Genomic DNA, 25,934 nt, shown 5'->3' on the forward strand with positions numbered 1-25,934 from the left:
TGAACAAAATTGGTGAAACGATTGGAGTGTTCTCCCTGCGGTACAGTAATACCAGACTAAATAGTACCAGCTACAGTACAGTGCCAAGTGTTCTTTGGGCTGGGCAATAGAGGCAGTGTGTACATACATTTTTGACGGCCGGTGTATTGTTCCTTCTTCTCGTTCCAGATCTTCTCGTTCACATCCTTGCTGATCTCATCCCAGCCCTGTGCCGCCCCAAAGTGTGTGTTTAGCGTATGTTTGTGTTTATATAGTATGCGTGTGTGGCGAACGTGTACGAAACACACACAAGTACAGTTGACAACAATTACAGAATATAGTGAACAGAACATAGAAAGAGATAAAAGAGAGAGAGAGAGAGAGAGAGAACAGACGTTAAGTGTGATTTCGTTAACCGCATGTCGTGTGCCTGGCAACCCCATCTATATATCTGGCTACCTGTCTAGCTGACTGATTGACTGACTGATTGACTGATTGATTGATTGACTGTCTAATGATTGTATTGTGGACGCAATGGGTTCGATTTCGAATTCGATGTCAGGTCACTTTGGCGGTGCCCTTGGCAGAACATTGAACACATCATGTATGCAGGTACGAATAGTACAGAACAGTACAAAGGACAAAGACATACAAAAGTATTAATAATAATGATAAGTAAATAAAAAAATACAAATATATATAAACATTGAGATATTGAACAGACAGAGAGAGAGAGAGAGTGAGAGAGAGCGAGACAGTTCGCAACATTTTGCACTTTTGCGCTCTTACATTTTGTGCGCTGAGTGAATCTTTCCTGTTTCTCTTGCCATGACTTTTCTAAGTTTTCCGCATACACCGTATTATAGCCCTATATTGGATAATAACGCAGAGTGGGAGAGAGAGAGAAGAGTACAAAAAAAAGAGAACCCATTGTTGTGGTTGTACTAGAAGTTCTTCGTAAGAAAACCCACGGCCAACGCGAAATCTCAGCAAAGGCCAACCGAATACTTACACCCTCGAAGAGCTTCTTCTTGTCGTCATATGAGCGGGTATCCACACGTCTCTCATATTTGGAGGCGACTTGAATCTTGGGCTATATAAACAGAATGAATAGTGAAATAGTCAATAACTGATCGACCTGAAATATATGAAAGTAATGCCACTTACCGGGTATTTGCCAGTCAAAGCTTCTGGGTCGAGACCCTTCTTCAAGGCTTTGTGCCTGAGCTGTTGCTTCTGTCTTTCCTTCAGCTCTTTCAACTGCGGGCATATATGAACTTATTGTAGGCACTGTCTACAGTCATATATAGAGAGAGATTTCTAGCTACTCACATCGTAGTCCTGACGTTTCTGCCTTTCTTCCAAGTCATACTTCTCAGTTTCCAATTTGACGATGAGCTCCCACAGTTCCTGGGCCTTCTCACGCAGCTTCTGCTCGCCAAAGCCTTCGATAGCGAGGGGCTTGATGCGGAACGACAACGAGATCTTCTTCTCCTCCTCCAACTGTTCCTTAGTCTTGTTACGTTCCATGGCAGCGGACGACAGTCCCAACTATATGCGTGCAATTTTCGATTTTTGTTCCATTTTATAATTGACACATTTCGTTGTGTGTTTTAAGTGGATGTATCGAGTTTTGTTTTTGGATGTATCGGATATTTTTTTTTTTTTTTTTTTTTTTTTTTTTTTGTGACAACAACAGATTGGGGGGATTTGGTTGCAGGTTACGGTGGTACGTGTGGAACAGGTACGGTTTAGAGTGAAAGACATGGATTTCAAATGATAGATTAGCAAAATTGGGTGTGTGTGTGTGTGTGTGTGTTTGGGTTTGGTGTGCATTAGATGAGATTATATAATTTAAATATGGCAACGAACGGATACGGATACGAGTCGGAATATGACAACAAATGTACAACAATGAAAAAAAAAAAAAACAAAAACAAAAAAAAGGTACACGAAATATACAAGAGAAGGTGTGTAGAAGGTAGAAACGACAAAATACGAGAATGGTGTGGGAAGGTGTATCAGTAAGCTGTATTAATGGAATTTCATATAATTACCACGCCTGTCTCCTTCTTGGCAATGGTGAAGTTGGGGCCCTTCTTGTCCTTGTCCTTCATGGCCTGCAACATGGCTTGGCGCTTCTTTTCGGCCTCCTCGAGACGCATGCGCTTCTCTTCGATTTCGCGCTGCTTCTTCTCTTCGGCCTCGCGGACGCGACGCTCCTCCTCCTCCTTCTTGCGCTGGGCCATCTTTTGCTCCTCCTCGGCGCGCGAGATCTTGCGCTTGGCCTGCTTCTCCTTCAGTTTCTTCAGCTCATCCTCCTCCTTGGCTCTCTGTTTGCGCCATTCGCTGATGTATTCTTTCAGCTGTTCATCGAGATCGGAGCGCTTCTGATCCTGACGCTTGATGAACTCTGGATCGCCCTCACCTCTGCACGGCGCGGCACGGCACACATACATCAAACATAATTGACAATTAGTAATTGAAATCGATCAAATGCTAAATCGCATCGTTTACTAGCTAGCATAACTAACTAAGCCGGTAACTAAACTATTGTAAATATGTGTATATTGATTTAGGCCTACAATTAATATTACATTGAAGTCCAAATTTATATAATTTTTGGTTTTCATGAATATTATTTTGAAAATGTCTGCTTAAGTCGAGTATGTGCATAGTAGAAGAAGAAGATGGACTTGTTAACAAATTAGTGACTATCTCATAAAGCATTAGATCCACAAAATTGTCAGTAGTATCAGCTACAAGGCGGCCATATAGCCGTCAATAGTAATCGTATCTAAACTAGATAAAAATGAAGGCAAAACCATGCCAAAAATATTATATATATATATAAGATATTATCTAGATAATGATGTTATGTATAGATATTGCACATATTGTGTGAATGAGTTAACTATATACAGAAATTACACCAACTATAACTAGTGGGGGGGGTGGGTTGGAGTGGGGGGCATGGGTTTCTTATGCATACTGCGGCTATGGTGAGTTTTGTGAGTTGCTGTCGTTGTTTTAGCCAGGCAGAGAGTTTGAACATTTCGTTAAGATTACATAAAGTATAGAGCAAATGGCTCAGCTTAAGATATCACTAAGAATTTAGTATGGATTAGACATTTTTTTACAAAGTATTTCGTTTTTGTACACATTTCGTATGGCATCAACTTACTCGGCTGGTGTCTGAGGTGGTTTTCTATACGTGAGGCAAACATGGAGGTGGTTTTGATATAGATTTGGTGGTTTTGTGTTTCAAAAAATTGGTTGGTATTTTTTTTTTTTTTTTTTTTTTTGTATTTTTTTTACATTTATAGTTTGGCACAAATTCACGATGAAGTACACAAAAACACGTGTTGGGTTGAGAGATTTGTTTTGATTTTGTTTTGTTTTGTTTTTTTTTTTCATATATAACAAAAATATTTATAGTTTTTTTTTTTGTATTTTACAAACAAAAAAGTCGTTGAAAAGAAAGAGAAAAACATTTTTTGTTTAAAAAAAAGTTATTGGAAAAAAATTATTGTTTGTTGCAACGAAACGAAAATAATTGAAAAACAAGAAATTAAATGTAAGTACGTATTTGTTGTTTGTTTGTTTGTTGATGTTGTTGTTGTTGTTGTTGTTGTTTTCTGTTGTTTAAATTCTTAAATTCTAAAACTTAATTCCAAGCAACGAACTGTAAGCTATTTTGTACAAACTTTCAAAAACTCAAAACTCAAAAAGAACTGAAACTGGAACTGGAGCTGGAGCTGGAACTGGATCTGGAACTGGTCTTGTATGATCAAAAATAAACGAATTTTGCTTGTGCTTTGTACAAAATCAATGTGAAGAGGTTGAATATTTTTTTTTTTTTTTTTTTTTTTTTTGGAAATGAAATTCGAGCAACGAATTGAACTAAATTTTGACCAGGCAAATTTTTTGAATTTTTTAGAACATTCCCAATTTGTATTTCATATATTCTATTATATAAATTCTTTGTCGAGTCGGCACACATTTCCATCGCTATATGTATATATTTCAGATATTTTCGACATTATGCAAACACGAAATTTCCAACTGTTTCATTGTTTACTTTTTTTTTTTTGAGAGAGAAAGAACTATAAACACCGAGATGAATCTGTATCGTAGCGGCAGCCACCGAACTGCTCTAATTGCATATTGAGTGAATATATACATATATACATACATATATATACATACATACATATATATACACATATATATTTCATACTAAAAATATTTGCTTGCAATTGTTTCGTTTCGAGTACAAATGCGAATATTGATTTAATTACTTTGGTAACGCAATTACTTACTTCCTGTAATAAGAAAGAAACGGAGAGAAAGAGAGAGAGGGAGAGAGAAAACAAATGTGATTTAGAATTTTCCATGTCTTAAAGTCTTAATTGATTGAACAGAAAGAAGCCAGGCCAGCGATAGGCGAAATTTACTTTTGCGTTATTTTTGATTTTAATTTTTTTGTTGGTTTTTTTTTTTTTTTTAATTATTTTTCAGAAGTTTCAAATGGTTTTATTCATTTTTCCAAATTTTGGCGGGGTAAAAGGTAGAAAGACATGTTACGAACTACGATTACAGATACGAAAACATTTATGTATAACTATATATATACATATGCATGGATTACTATATATATAGATATATTGAATTTGAACTGGGTTGGATTACTGGAAATGGTGGTGGGCGGGGTAGGTAGGTATAGCTGGGGAAATACACATATAGCTAGCTCGATAAATAGATATATATATTTACATAACGTTTGCCAATTTTGTTGTTTGGAATTTGGAATTTACTCAGATTCGGGGTGCGGTTCGGGAAAATATGTGGGAATGTGTGTGTGTGTGTGTGTGTGTGCTTTTTTTTAACGTTTTCTAGACAAAGATGATTTCATTGCTTGTGTGTGGATGTGGATATATGTTTACAGATAGATAGATAGATGAGTTAGTACATTTTGTACAAAATTTGTGCTCGAATTGATCAGATTGTATTTCGGATATTTATGGATATATATAGGGTATAAGACATACAACAACATTGAGAAGAATAAAGAATAAGAAACAAACAAAAAATTAACAAATTTACAAAATTATAATAAAGAAATGAGAAATAAATTATATTAATTAGATGACAAAGACACAAAACAGAAAAAAAATTGCTTTGGGATAATTTCGGCGTTTGCACATTGAATTTTGTTTTTGTTTTTTGGTTTGTTTTTTTCGCATAACAAAGACAAATACAAATACAAAGGACATATACAAATACAAAACACATATAGAAAATTTTGGTTTTGTTTTGTTTTTGTTTTTTTTTTTTTCTTTTTTTAGGTATGAAAATAAAATCAAAATGTAATTTGATAAAAAAAAAAAAAGAAAAACAAAACAAAGAGAAAACACCAATCGAGTTGTTAGCTGCTCAGTTTTGGCCACAAAAACTACTTACGTCTCCTCTCTGGTCTCCTCGACAACCTCCTCCTCTTCGGAACTGCTGGCGAGTTCGTAATTAAACGAGGTGTGTTTTATGGTTTTGTGCAAAAAACAATATCACAGGTGCATTTTGGTTGGATTGTGTATGCAAAATAGTTGTTGTTGTTGTTGATGTTGTAGTAGTAGTAGTTTTTGTTGTTGTTGATGATGTTGATATTTGTTGATTTGGTTGTCAAGTTGTTTGTTATTGATTTCGAGAGAAACAACGAAACGACAACATTAGCAGTTGATTGATTAAGACGGTTTTGTTGGATGGGGGCCGTGGGGAGTGGTGGTGGTGGTGGTTGGACGTAGAGGATTTTGATTATGATGAGGTCACAAGTTGCCGGCATGTGGACAGATTGGTGGGATCCAAAATGGGGATTGTGATGAAAGTAGAAAGTGTGTAAAAGGAATACAAATCAAACATGTGCCATAAAAAAGAGGACAAAAACCCAGTGATTGAAACACACGACTGACAAAAAATACACCTTATATATAAAGGTGTCTGTGTGTGTGTGTGTACAAACTGTTAATTAATAGACGGAGTTCATTAAGAATGATAAACAAAAGACTTTAAAGACTTATATGTACATAGTAAGTAGATCTATTGTGATCTGTGTTCAAGTTAGTTAATTACGATCACCCTATGCGATATTCATCGTAAACCCATTCTCATTCATTTTCACTTACGACTGAGCTGACTCTGATTTGAACTGAACTCAAGTATGATTTCATATTGTTTAATAATAGATACGAGTCGCGGCATACTTAATATTGTTGCTGTTGCCTGCTTTGTGTGGGTCACTGTACTTACGTGTATTCCTCATCGTCGGACATGGTTACGGTTTAGGGTTGAAAAAACCTACAAGAGAAGGCAAAAACAGAAATGGGCATTATTAGTTAAGGCCATATTTGAACGCAGTTAACGTTACTCTCACAGTCACAGTCACAGTTGCAGTCACAGTCGCAGTCGCAGTCACTAGCTGGTTCACACTTCACTGTTATTGTCGCTTACTGCCAACTGTCAAATGCTGCAGCAGCAACAGTGGCGGCAACAGCAGCAGCGGCAGCCACAACAACAACAATGGCTAAAACTAAAATAGCAACAGCCTCCTCCTGCTATTGTTGTTGCTATTCTGATTGTTGCTGTTGTTGTTGTTGTCATTGTTGTCTTCGCCTTGATATCGCTCTATATTTAGACACCAAATGTTTATGCGGGCCAGTATCTGTGTCTGTATCCACATATGTATGCGTAGATATATACATACGTACATACATATATGTATATATGCACATATATAATATATCTATGTGTCTATGCTGTCATAAGACTCACACACACACACACACATGCACACATTCAGCCATCTTTATTTTTATACAGCCGGCGACAATATTATATCCGATCATAATTTCTACGCCTCTTACAAAATTGTTGGTTATTTAATTTTATATACTCGCCAAAGTCTATATATTTCTATAGTACATATGTGCCTACATAGATATTGCTCTCTCTTTCTCGCACTCTCTCGCTTTCTCTGTGTGTGTGTGTGTGTGTGTGTGAGTGTGTGTGTATGAGTGTGAAATGCTTTTAGCTAACTGTTAAAAATAGCCGCACGTATTGAATTTCTGTGCCGAAACGGCACGAAGCTCTCAAAGAGCTTTCACGAGCTGACTTTCGATCGGGAAACGTTCTGATTTTTACCTTGGCACTAAATCAAAGGCAAAAAGTAGCAAATCAAAAGAAACCCCCAAGCGAAACTCTGACTGACAATCAAATGCCAAAAAATGTAAATGCAATTGTCAAAATGCTCAGCTGAAATATGTAAAATATGCAATCTGCTGCTTGACAGAGTGTGTAATGGAGGTGTGTGTGGGGGTGTGTGTGGGGGTGTGTGTGTGGGTGTGTGTGTGTGGGTGTGTGTGTGGGGGTATGTGTGAAGTGTATGTGTGTGACTCTCCTGTCAGCGATTTCATAATTACAAAATTAGGTCGCAAAATATGAATGCATGAATGCATTCAAATATATATTTATATATATACATATATATATATATATGAATAAAAAAGAGCTTATATATTTGCATAGAAATATATATATGTAATTCTGCTTGTGTATATACATATATTTACTATACAGCTAAGCAACAGTGCGTATACTTAATGTGCAGTAGAAACCTAGTAAAATGCAATTCTCAGATTTCGCAACTATTCCAAATATATAAAAATATGCAAATTTATATGTAAATAATATGTGAAAAATATATTCATGTATTTCATTAATTAATATCTACCTATCTATCTTCCTATCCACCCAGCTATCAATCTATTTACCTATTTATCTATCTATCTTTCTATCCATCTGTCTAGCTATCTGTTTATTTATCTATTTATTTATATGTCATCTATCTGATTGTCTATCTGTCACCCATCTATATATCTATCTGTCTTCCTATCCATCTAGCTATCTATCTATTTATATGTCTATTTATCTATCATCTATCTGTCTGTCTACCTATTTGTCTATATATCATCCATCTATCTATCTATGCATCTAATCATCTTTCCATCTTTCTGTCTTACTGTCTATCTGCTTGCCCACCTATATATCTATCCATATATTCATCTATCCATCTAACCATCTATCTATATATCCATCTATCCATTTATCTATCTATCTGTTTCCATCTATCCATCTACTTATCTATCGATCCATCTATCCTATTACCTATCCATCTATCTGCATATCTATCCATCTATCTATCAACCTGTTACAACGAATTTGCTTACCTTCATCTAAAATCTTATCTAAACCTCAGTTTCATCTGCAATTCTTTGACAGCTTTAGCTTGATCTGTAAGCTTCCAAGTTTTTGCATTCATCTCTACTACATTCACACACACACGCATATATTGAAAAGATGTTGAAACTAGAGCACAGCAATTGGCTAAGTTTGAGATGAAGAAAATAAATAGAATATTACGTTGTCGTGTCCGTTGCGCACGCTAAATATAGAAATATTTTCCAGCACCGATTTGGATATGCCAGATATCAGTGCGAGAGCAGAAGTGTATATATGTGTGGGCGTCTATGTGTGCGTGTGTGTGGGTGTATGTATGCTCGTCTATTGGCGCCTGCGCCCAAGCAACGAACTCTGTCTGTGTGTGTGTGTGTGAATCTATCTCTGTTGGCCATTTTGCCAAGGTAAATAGACAAGCTACCAGGCACACGCACGCACACACACACGCACTCACTCACACACACATAAGCACGAAGCTTATTTTTAAAAATTTTTAGCAAAAAACAAAAAAAAAAAAGAAAAGAAAAGAAAAGAGAGAAGAAATCCCAATAAGAAAAAAGAATTGAATTCTTTCTGTGAGATCATATAACACTTGGCTCTCAAGGCGCTCTCAATCGTAAAATCTGTCGCATTTGTTCGTATTCCTGCTTGATGTTGTTGCTGCTTTTGTTGCTGTTGTTGCTGCTGGCTGTTGCTGGTTGCTGTTGCTGCTGCTGCTGTTAAAGTTGTCGTTGTCGTTGTTATTGTTGCTGTTGTTGTTATGCGCCCTAGGGCAATTATTTATAGTCTTTGTCAGGCATTGAACAAAAAAAAAAAAGGAAATACGAAAAAAAATTGCAGAACAGAAAAAAAATTTCGTCTGATACAATTCGAAAGTTTTTGTTGTTTTTTTCTTTAGTAGTATATTTTTTTTTTTTACTTTATTTAGTTTTTTAATTGAATTGTTTAACACACGTAAATTGTTTCTGTGCTTTTCACTTGCAAAAAAAATTATTGGAAAAAAAATTGGAAAAAAATATATAGTTTTCAGCAAATATGCGCACACAGGATTATGTAAGAGCAATCTTTATGCATTCTTATTTAATTTTTTATTCATTTCTTGGGCGTTATTATTATTTTTTTTTTTTACAAGTTCAACGCGCAAGGATTTCTGCTTAAGTTCGTTAGAGATTTTCAGAAACTTTTGTTTGCTTTCATTTTGTCTTGTTCGATAACTTTGTGAATATTTTGTATTTGATTTTTTGTTCTTTGTGGCTTTTGGTCCAAACACTTGGCCAACTTACTTAGGGAAAAAGAAACAAATTGAACTCTCAACTAAAGTCCGAGCAGCTGACGTCGTAGGAGCGAATGCTGCGGTTCGACTAAACAGACTGACGATCCAAAGCGATGCTACACGTTATGTTAAAGAATTTTTGTTCAGCTTGCGGAAAATGAAAAGCATTTCCCACCACTACAGAGATAGCGGCGCGCTCGCTATATACACACGGCGCAGCGACACGCTCGCCTATAGATATTGGGCAGCGTCGAGCCGAGCGAACGGGTGCGAAAAGGCGCGCTATATGCCGGCACGTCGGTTGGCCAACAAGTGGCGATGGGCGGTGTGCAGAGGCGCACACCAATACATGGACAGTGAGACGAACGGCGACGGCGACTACGCAATGCTTGGCAGCCAAGGCGCAGGAGCGCATAGCTCATAGCATGGATCGGGGACGTGGCGGCAGAGCGTGGGCGTGCAGCGGCAGTTGGCTCTGTGTGTGAGTGTGTGTGTGTGTGTGTGTGTGTGTGGCAGGCTGATAGCAGTAACAATTTCAGGTGGGCTGCGAGCTGCTGCTGCTGCTGCTGCTGCTGCTGCTGCTGCTGCTGCTGCTGCTGCTGCTGCTGCCAACACCCACCCGCCCACATCCCACATCGACTGAAACATAAACTTGTTGAATAAACAAATCGCACACACACATACACACAGAGAAGACAAGCGAAGCAGAAATTTCCAAAACGAATACTTCCAATTGGCTATGATCCATATACATATACATACTTATATATATACACATATATGTGTGTATGCGGATCGGGCATGTATATAGCGAATATAGACTGGCATCTAGCGCATTTATGCGTTGGCGTTCAAGTTGTTTTTGGAATCAAATATCGTTGAACATAAATTTCACACCCATTTAATTGTGTATGTATGTAAATGTATTTAGGCAACGCACACACATACACCGACATAAACTCAGGCATAACTAGCGCAGAGTCTCTTAGATCAAATCCAAATATATATGTATATATATATATGACTTTTCATATATGTACTTTATGCATATGTAAACTGATTTCAAAAGTGGCCAAGAATGAAATGAAAACAACGTTGCAACATCTTGCGAGCGCGCTATGCAGGCTGCCCTTAAAGCCCACATATCTTAACTATTTAGCAGCTATTCCTTGAGACAATCATGAAATATAGATATTTCGTTCGGATATATATAAATATAGATATGTATGTATGTATGTATGTATATGTAGTGTATATGCTGACGTTGATGCTGTCTGCCAAACAGCCGGCCTTAGTTCACAGCGACCGTTAGTCTGTCCATCCGTCCGTCCGTCCGTCCGTCTGTCTATTTATCTATACCTTCGATCTATTCGTCATTGTTCTGCTTTCGATTCTTCGTCTAAATTGCCCGCACAGCATACCCTGCTGGTATAGCTGCTTAGCTCATTTAGACTGTGAGAATCGTGAATGAGCATATAATATAACACATTCATTTATCAAATAGTATATATACATGACATAATATATTTCGTATACATATGTTTTTAATTTTAGGAAATTCCATTAGACTTAAAAAAAAAAAAATAAATAAATTATTGAATGCCCCAAGTCCTAGCGCAGCCAAACGTCCAACAAAATCTAGTATATACTTTTCCTTATTCTTATTGTAAACTAAATACCAACTGTATAATACCCGCTCAGGACTCAAAAGCACGGAAAGCGTATTCAAAACTCTATCTTCTCCAAATTTAAATTGGAAAATTTCCATCTGCAGAGATGACCTAAAGTGATCTAACTGCAAGACTTGTTGACTCCAGCTATGAAAATATCAAATATATATCATATGACTCGCACCCAAAGGTCACTTATACTCGACCGATCAGATTTAATTGATCTATAAAGAAAATAAATATTCTTGAAAATAAAAATAAAAATAACAAGCTCATTTGAGAGCACCGATAATAATTAATGACTATAAGAAAATAATAAATAAATATTGTTCAAAATTTAAATGATAAAAACAATTGATAATTATGAAAACAAAATATAATGTAAATAAAAATTTGAAAATTATAAATAAAATGTGAATAAAATATGTAAAAATAATAATAAAAATAAAAATAAAATAAACAAATTTAAATAATAAAAGAGTATTCATTTGAAAATAAATATATCAAAAATTATTTACAAAATTAAACTTATTAAAAACAGCTAAAGAAATTTAATAAAAACAAAACTATTTTGTAAATTTTTTAAAATTAGAAACTATTTAAATTTATCTATATATATATATATATATATATATATATATATATATATATATATATATATATATATATATATAAGTTACATATTTTGTAAAAAAAAAAATAATACTTAAAAAAAAGTGTTATATTTAATTATAAAACTATTAAAACAAACAAACACTAGAAACTATAATCTTCAATATTTTCAAGGAATTTTTAGCATACAAAATATATGTCATTTTCTAAATAAATAATATAATATTCAAAAAAATTATTATTTTAAAAATATGAATAAATATGTATAATATATAAAATAAAATATACAAACTTTCCAAAGCTTAAAATAACTTGAATCAAATAATTGTGAATAATTATTCTCATCATTCGCTTATTCGAATCTGTTTCAAATTTTTGTTCTTTTATTTTATTTTATTTTATTTGGGTGTGTGTTTTTTTTTTTCATTTTTGTTGTTTTGTTTCGCATTTCGTGGCACTGGGTAAAAGTATATGCTTGTTTCTTAAATATAGAACTGTTTCTATATATATGTATGGGTGGCTGTAGCTGAACGCGTATAATCTACACACACAGCCAGATATTGGTGTTGGATTTATAAATACATATGTAGCATAGTATGCAAGTCGCATAGATATATATACATATATATATACATATGCATAGACGACACACGGGACTCTGATACAATTTAGAAAGGGATTTTCATACGAAAAGTCTGTCAAATCAGAATCAAAACAGTCAAAAGGCTTAAAACAAATTCAGAATTAAAACTTTCATCGGCTTTAAATTGACCTACTAAACTGAGAGTTGCATAATCAATAATGAATCGAATATCATACAGTTGCAATTTGAGTTCTCGGTTGACCTATTTAGGTATGCCCTAGGACGTAAGCTCCATTTACCCATATGCATATATCAATTTCAAATATGTAAACGAACATTTGCCATCTGCCAATATTTCTAACTTTGAACTTAGTCAAATATTTCAACAATCTGTTTTTCATATACTATGTATGTCAGCTATAATATGTATATGGCATATATATATGTATATACGTTATATATATATTTATCTTAGTTGCCTTCAACTAAATTTCAATTCGCATCATCTTCAACATCAACAAAAATCAAGGAAAACAAATAGCAATGTTTTCGGGTATTTGGTCTATTTTTGGGTCTCTTGTGTGGGCGAAGATGTGCTTCGGCTAGCTTTCGGCTTTGCTCGTTTCTTTTCGCTCTATATATCTACACAGTTATGCCTACATATCTACATTTCGGATCATGCATATGCATATGTATGTGCGTAGCTTATATGGATTCTACGACAAACTGTTTCAATTTCTATCTTTGGTCGCCGCTTTCTACTGCAAGCCGAAACGGATGCACCAAACTCTAAGCAGAAACATTCCAATACGTACTATATATCTCATTTACATACATTTCAAATATTCAATGAATTTCAAATTACAATTGAATCACACAAAACCAGATGAAATATTTTGATTTGCATTTGCGTGGCCATGAAAAAACGTTTCATTATTTAAAGAATAGGCTGTGAAAGCTACGTTCATTAAATATAACTGATATAAAATAATAAAAACTCACAAAGGAGAATCTCAAAAAGGGATCTGCTTTGCCTATATCAAAAATATATATATTATCAATCGATACTTTCAGCAGAGCTGATATTTAGATCATTGTCTTTTCTAATGGCTATTTGTCGTGAGCTCTATACTGATCTTCAAAGCATCGGCATATCAAAGCTTTAACCTCAAAGACAAACCGCTTGAATTTGAAATACCTATAATGTTATATTAAACTTTTGTTTCTTCTAGAAATTTCAATGTTTTTAAACATCTATTTTTCATGCAGTTTAATATGCAAATGAGATGAATCCTGTATAGAAAGGAATACCGGCAAAAATATGGATATCATAACTATAAATAATGTAATATAAAATAGTAAACCAAATTTCTAAAAATAATTTCCAAAATTAATCAGTTCAATTATTAAATATTAGTAGACATAATATTGTAAATCTTTCTTTATATTTAATGACTTCACGCATTTCGAACACTATACAGTTCAATTGCTGAATTAAAAATTTTGCTAGGATTGTGGTAAATCATATGAATGAATTCAGAGTAAACAAAGAATTCTTAATTTTAAAGACGATTCGCAAATTTAAATTTCTTTTGTTGCTCAATTTATGTATAGGGATAGCTGTATAATACTTAAACGGTAGATAAAACATACAATTAAAAGAGTCTATAACTCTTATTGAACTATGTAGCTCTGATTATCTTATATTCATTATATGTAATATCCACCTATTAACACTTCATAGATATTTCATATCGAATCCATTCTGTTTCATAGATTTGAATGGGCTTTCAGAATAGCAAACATATTTTGTAACGAACAACAATCCGTTGGGTGCCAAAATTAGAATATATACGTGCGACGTTTGTTTTAAAAATAAATGAAATTCAAAAACAAAAAACAAGTAAAATGCTTGAGAATTAAATTATAGAAATCAAGCAGAAGGTGAAAAATGTTAGAAAGTACCTTTCTGTTGTTCCAATATTATAAATTTAAAATTTATTCTTAATCCTCTACAACCTAATGAAACTTGTTATTCCTAAGCTCTGTCCGTCTCATTTATTAAAAACATTGGCTAAGTCCGAAAATACTAGAAGCAAATATACTTATATCAATACTAATATATTACTTATTGTAATATTAATGGCATTAGAAAAGAGTATTAGTATTAACATAGTTTATAAAAAAAAGTAGTAAACGGTATTATGAAAAGTAGCAAACGCTTTACTTGACCCACATGTTTAACAATTACAATAAAAGTAAGCCTTAATTATATCATACATAAAATGCTTCGCTGTGTATTTAAGCATTTGTAAACATGTCTGCACATTTGTGCAATTTAATCTCGACACAAACATAACGTAAGCTGAACAGCATATAGTACAGCATTTGTAACGGCTTGCCATCATTGTTATTAGGCTTATTCGATAATTGGCACTTAAATATCGGCTAATCATTGTTTATGTAGATATCGCAGTCAATGCTTCAATTACGATTGTGTTCATCTATCGACCAGCCACCACAACCTTTTTGTCGATATCTCCGCAGTTCTATTTGCAAATTTTGAAGAACAACGAAATAAGATATCTAAATACAAGCATATTGACACATATGTACGTGTAATTTGAGGTTTTTTGTTTGGTTCAGTGTCATAATTGTGACTTTTGTTTTCTGTTATATTTTCGCAGTGACGCTGCAAGGCGTATCTTCGTTTCCCCCACCCATCAGCATCCGTTTTTGTTGTTGTTGTTCTTCCTGTCTGATTGACGCATCTGTCGCAAAAATTGTACGAAGTTTGCGTCGAGTCCACGGGTAAAGATGGCCAGCGAGCCAGAAAACAAACCGCCCATACTACACATCTTGGTTGTTGGCTTCCATCACAAGCTCGGCTGTCAGGTGGAGTTCTCGCATCCGCCGCTTGTCGCCGGCTCAAGTGGGCGCAACGAATGTCCCTCCGGCTGGAAATACTTACCCACGCTGGCCCTGCCAGATGGCTCGCACAATTTCATGGAGGACACCGTATTCTTCAATTTGCCCAGCCTATTTGAGCCAGCCGCCAGCATTTACGGTGTATCGTGCTACCGTCAAATTCCCGTAGAGAAACTCAAGATACGCACCGCAGACGTGACCCGCAGCACCGTACAAAAGTCAGTGTGCATACTGGCACGTCTGCCCATCTATGGCTACATTGAGGTCAAACTGGCGCTCATCGCCGACGCCTTCTTCGACCAGGGTGATTTTAGCTGCACTGAGCTTCTGGTCAAGGCATATCAACAGCTGAATGCCTGCCTGCTAGACGAGGAGACGCACCGTCCGCTGCGCCACTTCCATGTGGGCCTCTCGCTGCGCGAGATTGTGCTGCACTGGCGCCACAAGAGCCTGATGCTCTTCAAGCTCTTGCTGTTGCAGAGGCGTGTCGTCTGCTTCGGTTCACCCGTGCGCGGCATGTGTGTACTCATACTGGGCATGGCCTCGCTGATACCACGCTTGCTGGAGAAGGGATTCCAGGAGGTGGCCTGTGTGCGCACTTCGCGCCCGCTCTCGCCCATGCCCGACTTTACCGACTCGCTCCAGCGTGAGGCTGAAGCCGTTGCCGAAGCCGAGATTGAAGCTGATGTCGTCGCAGAGGCCGAAGATCTAACGGTGGTCTCGTCGGCAGCCTCGGCTGGCTCTCAGTGCTGCAACAGCAGCGGCAACACCTCGCCGCACACAACTCCCAACTCACAGTCCCACGACTCCAGCTGCCCGACCACAACACCAACGCACAACGAGCTGCAGCGCGTCGACTCGACGGAGAGTGGCACCAGCGCAGGCGGAGCCAGTAAACGGAGTGGACGCAGCAGCTCATTGACTCGCGAGGCAAGCGTCGACACATTGGCCTGTAAGTGCAATCGATGTGTTTCTAGAAAGCCTCCCTTAATCCAGATCTTCCTTCTTGTTAGCTAATCTTGCCGCGCTGTGCGCCATAAATCCTGACGAATATCGTGCACCTGTCAGCATCTTTGCCAGCGGCAACCTCTGCCTGCCCTACTTGTCGCTACCGTACATGGACCTGCTCAGCGATCCCATGGTGCTCTCCTATATTATTGGCACCTCCAATGTGCTGTTTCAGCAGAAGCGCCAGCTGGCCGATGTGCTCGTCGACATCGAAGCCGCTAATTTGGATGTCCATGATCCGGAGCTGCGGCGGCAGCTGGTGCTCAGCACAGAGGACCTGCGCTTCATGGACTACATACTGAAGCATGTACAAACGCCCAAAGAGGATGCCGAAGGCAGCGAGTATTGGATACGTGAACAGTTCCAGGGCTACATACTGGCACTGCTACGCGCCACGGTGGCACCTGGTGAGCATCAATAACAGTTTATGTAAAAATAAATGTTAAATTACATTGGCTAATCCTTCATGTTTGCCGTAGATATCAAGGACAATGACCACTTTAATCCGCACTTCATGAGCGCCTTCAAGCGCACACAATGCTACCAGGAGTGGTACGATGTGCGACCCGATCCCGAATTTTTTGAAGCGCTGCCCACTGGCCATCCATTTTCGGGCACGCTGTCCGTGGCGGACATGAAGCTGAAGCTGGCGCAGTAAGCAATAACCGAACTGTTTAAAGAAGCGAATTTAGAAATATAATCTTGACTCTTACTTGCGCAGAACCATGCAGAATAGCGAAAGTGGACGTAAGATTAATCAGGCTGTTAACAACACGAGCCGAGCTGTGGGCGGCGCCATCTCGCAGGCCAAGGGGGCCCTCTCCAGCTGGTGGTCCTCCATTACGACTGCGCCGGCTAATAGCACGGGCGCCATAGCCTCCGGCTCTGGCGCTGGCAGCGACAGCAATCAAAATCACAGTCCCAGTCATATGGAAGACAGCATCGATGGCGGCGCTGGACCGTCGCAGCAGCCGCAGGAGATCTCAGTTACATTCCAAAACCACAAGGACGAGGCGGAGCTAGACGTGGCTGGCGTGAGCATACACATGGCCAGCCAGCTAAGCGAGGATAGTCTGGAGGAGGCACAGGAATCGCCGCAAAAGTCCCAGGGCATTGTCGAAATTGGCAGAGAGGCCGAACTGCTGGACAAGGTCAGCCAAGGGGAGCCAGCGACGACAGCAATGCCTGCCCAGGCGCAAACTCAATCTCAGTCACTGCGATCTGGGTGTGGCAGCGACCTAGCTCTCTCGAACGTAGCATCATCCACTGTCGACCACAATAATGGTGATGTCTTTATTGTTTGAGCTGAGCCATCATCGGCATAAGCGACTCACACACACACACATACACCCCTGTATAAATTTACCTAAGCTATATACATACTTATTTATTACAAGATGATATTGATTCAGTGCGTTCTTTCCGATTCCCATTACTCAAATTGGCCAAAAATTATGTTATATTATGTATGTATGTCTATTCGCATGTATGTATGTAAGCCCCACCCTCACACCCACACACAAAAGACGACGACGAGCTCGTATATATATATATATATATTATATATATAAATGTAACACAGTACAATGTAAAGCTAAACCTAAACCTAAACCGTACCAAGTGCAATTTAAAACAATGTAATCCAAATGATGAATATGCATGGCAATAACTAGGCGAGAATCCAAAGCAAGCGAATGTAGCTCCTCACCTTATCTCTATCTCTATCTCTTGCATATTCATACACTTTGTAGAGTATTTCGCAGTCGACATTGCAATCAGCACAACTATAAATAAATGTACCTGCGTGTACTGTAAATCAAATGATAGCCGTTGAGACAAGCCTCTTGACTTGAAATTAATCTAAACAAGAATTTAAACATTCATCTATCAATAATAAATATACTCGATATGTAATTACTTCATTTGTACGTTTTCTCATGCAAATTAAAAAGTTATTGAATTGAATAAATTATGAAAAATTCCTACATGTGTCATACCATAACTATCATCAATATATTCATATATTTTTTGCTATTACTATTTGTCTATAATTATTTATTTATTACTAATTCCATGCATGAATTCTATGTACCACTGATTTTATTTATTTGTAAAATTTATTTTATCACTACGTTTACATCAATAATCAAAAAATTCATTAATAATATTATACAATCAAAAAAAGTATATATAGGCATATACTATAAATTAATTATTTATCAGATTTTTGAACACCTTGTCCAGCACGTCTTCAAACGGTGTCAGCTTGCTGTCTTGCAGTTGCTTTTCGATGCTGGCTATTCTGATGTCGTTCTGCGCAATTATTGCATCAATCTTCTTGAGGTGTTCTTCGCCATCGTCCAGCTGCTGTCTGTACTGCCTGCAGAATTCTTCGCGCTCGCTTATGATCTCGGCGTGTCGCTGCTCGGCATTGCTGAGGAGGGCTTCGTTCTCCTTGCGCATGTTATCCAATTGCTGGGTTAGGTCGTGCTGCTCCAGCTGCAGTTGCTCGAGCTTTGCGTTGAGCTCAACCTTGCGCTCATCATGCTGATGTTGATGCTGCGTCCACATGGCCTCCTTCTCCTGATGGCTGTGATGCAGTTGCTCCATTTGCTGCTCATATGACTGAATCTGGTTATTCAATTGTTTGTTGACCCCATCGATATTTCTGATTTGCTTCGTCAGCTCGGTGATGTACTGCTCCAGGCACCGCAGGCGCTCCTTGTGCTGCTCCCCACGCTGCTCGAGCATTGTGCTCAGCTTGGTGAGGCGACGGTTGCGCGCCTGGATGTCACCGAGCTGCAGCGGCAGCGACAACACCAAATCCAACTTATCCTTCTCGCTGGCACTGCATATGTCCGAGTCGAGGCCAATGTTCTGCGCATGCGTATTGAACTTCTCCACCTTGTCCAGCAGCTGTTTCTTGGCACGCGAGAATCGCACCTGCTGATCGTAGCCGCGCTCGGTGAACTCGCGCAGTTGCCGATTGTAGAACTTTTCCTTGGTCTCCAGATCACCGAGCACACCCTTCTTGGCCTGAAACTGTTCAGCGCTGCACTTCTGCTGACCCAATTCCCGGTGCAGTTGCTGTCGCTGCTTGCGCAGTGCTTTCATGGTGTCCACATTCTGGGCAGCGGTTGCTTTGAGCCGTTCGATCTTCTCGCGATACTCCTCCGTATTGGCTTGCATTGTATGCAGCTTATGCTCCAATTGCTGATGCTGGGCGGTTAGCTGCTCCAGATGTTCGTTGTTGCCGCTGCGGGGTTTTTGGAGCTGCTCCTCCAGCTGCTGTAGCTCGCTCTGCTGTCGCACAATGTCCGCGTCCAGACTCGCAGTGTCGGGCAAGTCACAAATGCTTTTCACAATTTGATCGCTGACGTTGCGTTTCAGCACCACATACTCGTCCACCTTCTGCTTGTCCCAAACGGCAAAGCACTCGGCGGATTTCGTAAACAGCAGCTGAGTGGTCTCCTCGTTGAGTATCACGCTGCCCATTTGTGTGTTAGACAGAGCCATCGAATCCTGTGTGTTCTGCACATAGCTGGCCTGCTCGCTGGTCTCCATAAAGGGAAACTCCTCGTATTGGCCGAATGCCTGTTGCTTTTGCGACGACGGCGCGAAGTCCTTAAGGAAGTCAAGCATGACAATGACATGGCCAAACGAGTGCTGTGTGGTGGGTGTCATTAGCCAGGACTTATTCACCTGATATGGATAGTTGAGCTTGTGCAATGCGTTTGTTATATCCTCAACGTGATTGCTGCCCACGGTGGTGCGATTCGGCCAAATGAAGTGCAAAAGGAAGTTCACAATGCCCACAAACTGTTTCATTGTCATTTGACGCAATGTCGCGGCGCCTCGACTAAAGAAATCGCTTGGGAAATTAGACAGCGCATAAGTTTGCACCATCTCATCCAGATATTCGGCTATCATCTGTGCCTGCTCCTGCACCCACTTTTTGTCAGTGTGAAATACAACCGGCCGCTCTGACGACGAAGCCTGCCGATGCCGCATCGGCGTCACCGCATTCCCATTGGCCAGGCTCCGTTTCATCGTGGGCGGCGGACCCGTGCGGAGGGGCGTGCCACGTTCGCGATCCTGGTTATACTGGGTAAGCCGAGACTGCGGCTGCCAATCTCTGTGGTTTGGCTTACTAATGGAGGATGATGTCGTATTTCGCAATAGCGACCTAAGGACAGCAACAAAAGAAACGGGAAAAATAACTACTCAAATTCACTTCACATTATTCCACCTTGGACTTGCCTCGTTTGGCGTTTGTTAACGACGCCACCATCATCCCGGCCGTCATCGTGAAACTCTGAGGTACGTCGTGGGCGATACATTCTATAATACCAATGTTAAATGGCATATGCAATTGATAAAATAAAAACTTGTAAAACTATAAACAAACTGGCTTCCAACAGTTTAGCGCGTTAGTTGAAATGACGCGAAAATAGCTTCCACAGAACTGCGCGTTATCGAAACATCGATATCATGTCTTCGATTGCGTTGATCTACAGGGCTGCAGTGCCGATACAAAAAGAACGCTGTACAAAATATCGATATTCTTCATTCTAGGCGCGTTTTTAAAAATTGTTTTCCTTTTTAAAAATAGAAATTACAAAACTAACAATTTTATGTTTATGAACTTCTTTCGTTTATTCCAACATATTAAATAATTGTAATTATTGTTTCATTTGTTACACAATAATCATGCTATTTTTATGAATTACATTAATTTTTAATTATTATTATTATTATATTATAATTAAATATCGATCACATTTCCTTGCAGAACGTCTCATCTTTCCCTGTTCGCTTCATATAACGCACAAACAATATAATAATTAGATACATTATAAGTTTACAATCTTGAATACATATAAACACACAAATATGCTCAACTTAAATTATTTTTTACATAAAAAAAAAAAAAAACTTTTTACATTTATTCTTTTCAACAGGGGCAATAATAAATATGGTTTATTGTTGCTATTAAGAGGTGCGCACAGCAAAAAAAAAAAATCGTTGCTTATATATTAGGGGGCAAAAAAAAAATGTTTAAAACATAAAGCCAGATTTGCAAAATCAAATCTGCGCTAATACTATAAATTGTAATATATAAAAATTAAGTAGGCCATATTTGTTAAGACTATTTTAGTGTACATTTTGTTTAAATATAGTTTATTTTTAGATGCTTAAAGAAACTTTGCGCACCATCCGAACACAAACAACAATTGTGAAAATTCTATTCTATATTGTTTGGTTTCAAGTTTTACACATTGTATGCACTTTAGCTACACTGGGAGTCTGGGAGGAGCTTATTTATATATGTATAATATTGTCCTAAAAGCCTTAAAAAATATTACGCAGCATCGTGTCCAATGCCTAACCAAGCCAAGCACTGGACACATCTTCAAAAAATTTACAATATACTCGGTACATAATATCTTGGTAGAGCAAAGGAACGCAAGCAAAAGCCATGTGAAAGCTACAAAAAAAAAAAAAAAAAAAAAAAGAAAACGAAAAACAAAAACAACAAAAAATTTAATGATGAAGGGACTCATCCACAGTTTAAACATTCGAAATATATATTTTTTTTTTTTTTTTAATATTTGCATAGGTCTTTGTCTATTTGTTTTGGTTTTTTTCTTTCTCTTTTTCTCTGATGTAGTCGTGTGATGTGCTTACATTTTCTTTTTTTGTTTTTCATGTGTGTGTGTGTGGATTTGGTGTCTATTTTTCTGTATACAACATACACACATGTATATATACGGTTTCAGTTTCTATGTTAAAATTTAGGTACATTACAGTTCTTTGTATTATGTTGCTGCAATTTCGTATCGTTTTGAATTTGCATTATCTTATTGCGTGCTAACTAAGAAACTGGGCGAGCTAATCGAAAACGATGCTACGCCCCCACAGCTAAATTATATAGGCTTTTACTTTTGTGTGTGCGTTGGGTGGTGTGTGTTGTGTTTTGTTGGGTGTGTGTGTGTGTGTGTGTGTGTGTGTGTGTGTGTGTGTGTGTGCGCCGCTAGTTGGGCGCATTCAGTGTATCCAAATTGGAGCCGTATTGTTGGTTCACAGACATCGTAAAGAGCCAAGCCACAGCCAACAAACTGCTACCCAACAGATCGCCCAGCGCCGTCAGATAGGGAATAGCCGAGTTATCCGGATCGATCTTCCACTTCCACATCGCATGCACAATGATGTGCGCAATATACAACAGCAACATTACCTAATTGTTAAGGAACGGTGTGAACTCAATGTCAACTCTTGTAGATGACTCGACCGATTCGCAGCTTACCTGAAGCAAACTGGCTACCAGATAGGAGAGCACAAATACCCACGTCACAGTCGTCGCGCTCATGTTTATATAATCGGCCGCAAAGATGAACAATATATTGCCAGGTATGGACATGGCAATGAGAATGCGAGCCGTTTTGGCATAGGGCACTGCGGGGACGAGAAAGGCGAAGAAGAAGAAGAAAGTTTAGCCTTAATGAAATGTACAAATATCAATTAGAGCTCAAACTTACCGCCCTTGAACAGCGCTCGCCAGGGCCATTCGACAATTTTCGTGTGCGGTGGTATTATGCCAATAATTGAACTTTGATGCAACATCGTTGATATTTTGCTAGCCTGCACGGACACCAGATTGCCGCCAATACCATTAATAATTGGCTGAAAGACCACAAATCCATTGAACACCTCCACAGCAGCGTCCAGCACGAGACCGCCGAGTCTGCATGAGAAAAAGAGACAAAAGTTATACAGAGATATTGAAGAGCTCGTCTCTATGTTAGATATGGTATATATATCATCTATTCATCTTGCTAACCCAGTTAAGCCCAATTTGGCCTCAAGTGACAAAAAAGATATATGAGTGGAGACAAAAGCCATATTTAAAGACGTCTAGCAGAGATGTCTGAGGCTATTATTAGAATTCATATTTATGTGAGATAGCTTTGTCTATCCACCTAATATCTGCTTGCTGACAACGCCAAATTCTCTCACAACTCTCGCCGAGTCTATTTAGCCTCAAGTAGCACAAAAGCCATTAAACCTATTGAAACTCATTAAATTATTGTTAAGCGCTATATTAATATCCATGCAGTCTATAAATATATCAAGTCGAGCCAATAACTGTGCCGCATTGACCCCCACAGTGCGAGTCAAGGACAACGAGCCACCATAGAAACCAGCAGTGGCTAAGCTGGCTATTTGTTGCCCCTGCCTCTGCCTCGCCGCCTTAAATAAATAATCGAAACAAATAATAAAAACAAAAATCGATCAATCAAATAACGTTGCCAAATTTAGCACACCTAATGCCGCCTGAACCCAACATGAATTGGCAGAAATAAAACACAAAAACAAGAAAAGGGTAAACATTAAAAACATTGTCTTGCAATAGAAACACAATTTGTGCTTATCACGTTCCCATTGAGGCGCCAGCTGCTTGAACTATAATGGGGAACTTGGAATTTTTGAATTGAAAGTTCGATCTTACCCGCTGATGCAGAGCGCTGAGAGCACTGGAACCCAACCGCTCTTTAGCACCGGCCGCGTGTACTCGTTCTTCAGCACGATGACAACCCACATGGGCAGCAGCACCAGGTAACAGGTAACCACAATGAAAGTGATCCAGAGATGGGTCTCTGCAAAGACGTCGATACTCGAGTTGAGTGGATGTGGATGGTGGGGCGGAAAGGTGAATGGAACACTCACTTATATTCTCATAGAGCAGCGAGGCAATGAACGACAGCAGACTGATGGAGACAACATCGCCGATGGAGGCGGCCAGCGGCGTAGCCAGATTGTCCGGATTCAGGTGATACTTCTGCGAGAACAGAATCACAGCGACAAGCACAAAATCTGCAATGAATATAGTTCATATATAGTACATATAGATATATGAATCTGATAGTTAGCCACAACTTACCCAGCACAAAGCACGATGAGGTGGCCGTAAACATGGCCGAGGCGGTCAGCAGCATCACATTCTCAAAGTAGAAGTTGCCCGTCATCGCCGCGCCCACACTGGTCGCAAACATGGCCACCAGAAAGGAGGCGACCGTTGCCTGGACCTGCACGAGCGCTATGTTCCCCACAATCAGGCGCACCCACTCCGACCGGGCCGTCATGTTGCCCAGATTCACCTGCGTGGAGAGACGCGAGGCGAGGCACATGTCCAGATTGCCCTTCAGGCCAAGCAGCGCCGGCACCAAGATAAACAGCTCGCTGACGTTCTTGAAGACATACCATTTCTGTGAACCCAAAGAGCACGATCGTAAAAATTAGTTAATATTGCTATATAAATAAGTATACAGTGTATAGATATTGCTCTGGTAGCGATTTATGGCGGATCATAAATCGCGATTGCAATCTGTGTGAGTTTTAATGACGTCATTGTCATATCGAACAAGGCTGGGCTGGCCTGGGCTATCTATGCTATATATTGACTATTAATTGACTTGATTTGGTTTTGTGTTCGGTTTCGGTTTCGGACTCGGACTTAGATTCGGTTTGTGACTATGGTTCGATGATTCGTCTTTTATCATTTGGCTTTCGACTTGGCTATAACAGGCAGCCGCCGCACGTAACTGGAGCAGCCTTAAATTATTACCAGAATTTTCAGACGAATTAGCGGATAAATAAATATTTATTGGCCTGTCCAAAAGTTTTGACGCTTTTAAGCCATCCATTGCTAAATTTAAATCGAACAATTTATATTATGACGTACGATATGAGCTGACTTTTTATAGCTGGACTGTCAAGATAGTGCCCAGTGACAGTGCTGTAGTTTATTAAGGGATCGACTCACAGATGCTCCTCAATTTATTGGGCTTGTAGAAAACCTGAAGAGCTCTTAATGTCTAATATATTATCATTTTTATTTATTTTTATAATGTTGTTTTTTTTAGTCCAAAATAGAGAAAAACCACTGACTACGGTCACATGGCATATGGATGGATAGCAAGATGAAAATTGCATAGAACCAATATGCCCAGTTTCACTTAATGAATGAGTATAAAACGTTCAACTTTCTAGATAGCTATGGACACATAACGAAGACAATCGCACATAATCAGCCTCATCGATTGCTCGATCGTATATATAATTAGAATGAATTGACTTAATCGTCTTCGCTTCTGACTGCAATCAACAATCATTTGTTCTAAACAAGTTTCTATAGAGCCGCTCGAAGAGACTAAAAAAACGAGCAGAAACAGAAGAAGGCGACGGCAATTAAAGACAACATTTAAAGTAGGAAAATTAATTGAATGCAACTAAATGTTAAATTGTTATTTCGTTTTGGATTTTTCCTCTTTTTTTTTTTTTTGTTTTAGTTGGCATTTACGGCAAATGGAATTGGTGTTCAGTGAGAACAGCTGCTTTCGAGTGCTATTTGACAAAGTTTCTCAGCGATCATAAAAATAGCTCATTTTGACGTTTGGCTTTGTTTGGCTTTGCATTGCATTGCTGTGTTATCTGTAATTTTAATGAGTCGCCAGACGGGACGGAAGGACGGACGCACGGAGAGACCGAGAGAGCAGTCTGTCATTAGAATTTACAATTTAATTTGCGTGTC

General features: G+C 38.6%; 4 protein-coding genes across 32 annotated transcripts in view; 1 reads left to right on the forward strand and 3 right to left on the reverse strand.

Moving 5' to 3' along the window:
* Window positions 1-9,707, reverse strand: part of up (Troponin T, skeletal muscle) — a 10,316-nt gene extending 609 nt beyond the window's left edge. The window contains exons 1-9 of one of the 19 annotated variants that reach the window (XM_089474669.1): window positions 9,552-9,707; window positions 6,283-6,330; window positions 5,443-5,484; window positions 3,164-3,187; window positions 2,037-2,409; window positions 1,312-1,530; window positions 1,147-1,239; window positions 992-1,072; window positions 769-847 (exon numbers count right to left, since the gene is read on the reverse strand). In XM_089474669.1, coding sequence (XP_089330795.1) covers window positions 769-847; window positions 992-1,072; window positions 1,147-1,239; window positions 1,312-1,530; window positions 2,037-2,409; window positions 3,164-3,187; window positions 5,443-5,484; window positions 6,283-6,305 — 934 coding nt within the window. In that variant the 5' untranslated portion in view covers window positions 6,306-6,330; window positions 9,552-9,707. Of the gene's footprint in view, window positions 1-127; window positions 207-768; window positions 848-991; window positions 1,073-1,146; window positions 1,240-1,311; window positions 1,531-2,036; window positions 2,410-3,163; window positions 3,188-5,438; window positions 5,488-6,282; window positions 6,331-6,406; window positions 6,467-9,551 lie in introns of those variants that run through there. The other 18 variants (XM_018016151.2, XM_018016166.2, XM_018016153.2 and 15 more) reach the window with 18 other exon arrangements.
* Window positions 9,708-14,868: 5,161 nt separating this feature from the next.
* LOC108619519 (late secretory pathway protein AVL9 homolog) lies at window positions 14,869-18,327 on the forward strand. Its single transcript, XM_018016143.2, has 5 exons — window positions 14,869-15,018; window positions 15,094-16,286; window positions 16,348-16,749; window positions 16,822-16,996; window positions 17,064-18,327. Exons 2-5 carry the CDS (start codon window positions 15,224-15,226, stop codon window positions 17,644-17,646), a joined length of 2,223 nt encoding a protein of 740 aa, XP_017871632.1. The 5' UTR covers window positions 14,869-15,018; window positions 15,094-15,223; the 3' UTR covers window positions 17,647-18,327.
* Window positions 18,328-18,424: 97 nt separating this feature from the next.
* Window positions 18,425-20,839, reverse strand: Ndc80 (kinetochore protein Ndc80). Its single transcript, XM_018014286.2, has 2 exons — window positions 20,603-20,839; window positions 18,425-20,528 (listed from the first exon to the last, which is right to left on the reverse strand). Exons 1-2 carry the CDS (start codon window positions 20,680-20,682, stop codon window positions 18,551-18,553), a joined length of 2,058 nt encoding a protein of 685 aa, XP_017869775.1. The 5' UTR covers window positions 20,683-20,839; the 3' UTR covers window positions 18,425-18,550.
* A 1,508-nt stretch (window positions 20,840-22,347) lies between these two features.
* Window positions 22,348-25,934, reverse strand: part of LOC108619520 (solute carrier family 41 member 2) — a 33,669-nt gene continuing 30,082 nt past the window's right edge. For all 11 annotated transcript variants that reach the window (XM_089474663.1, XM_089474659.1, XM_089474658.1 and 8 more), the window contains 6 exons: window positions 24,285-24,609; window positions 24,071-24,217; window positions 23,853-24,000; window positions 22,882-23,087; window positions 22,650-22,798; window positions 22,348-22,580 (listed from right to left, as the gene is read on the reverse strand). In XM_089474663.1, coding sequence (XP_089330789.1) covers window positions 22,377-22,580; window positions 22,650-22,798; window positions 22,882-23,087; window positions 23,853-24,000; window positions 24,071-24,217; window positions 24,285-24,609 — 1,179 coding nt within the window. In that variant the 3' untranslated portion in view covers window positions 22,348-22,376. The remainder of the gene's footprint in view (window positions 22,581-22,649; window positions 22,799-22,881; window positions 23,088-23,852; window positions 24,001-24,070; window positions 24,218-24,284; window positions 24,610-25,934) is intronic.

The sequence above is a fragment of the Drosophila arizonae genome, chromosome X (assembly GCF_054131065.1).
Source record: "Drosophila arizonae isolate 15081-1271.41 chromosome X, UAZ_ARI_1.0, whole genome shotgun sequence".
Classification (NCBI taxonomy): domain Eukaryota; kingdom Metazoa; phylum Arthropoda; class Insecta; order Diptera; family Drosophilidae; genus Drosophila; species Drosophila arizonae.

What these genes read in the sequence shown, in the direction of transcription:
- LOC108619519 (XM_018016143.2), top strand. Translation starts at nt 15,224, where the DNA reads ATGGCCAGCGAGCCAGAAAACAAACCGCCCATACTACACATCTTGGTT. An exon ending in ACGCGCCACGGTGGCACCTG is followed by an intron (nt 16,750 to 16,821) that starts GTGAGCATCAAT and finishes TGTTTGCCGTAG; the next exon opens with ATATCAAGGACAATGACCAC. An exon ending in ATGAAGCTGAAGCTGGCGCA is followed by an intron (nt 16,997 to 17,063) that starts GTAAGCAATAAC and finishes TTACTTGCGCAG; the next exon opens with AACCATGCAGAATAGCGAAA.
- Ndc80 (XM_018014286.2), bottom strand. Translation starts at nt 20,682, where the DNA reads ATGTATCGCCCACGACGTACCTCAGAGTTTCACGATGACGGCCGGGAT. An exon ending in GTTAACAAACGCCAAACGAG is followed by an intron (nt 20,529 to 20,602) that starts GCAAGTCCAAGG and finishes TGCTGTCCTTAG; the next exon opens with GTCGCTATTGCGAAATACGA.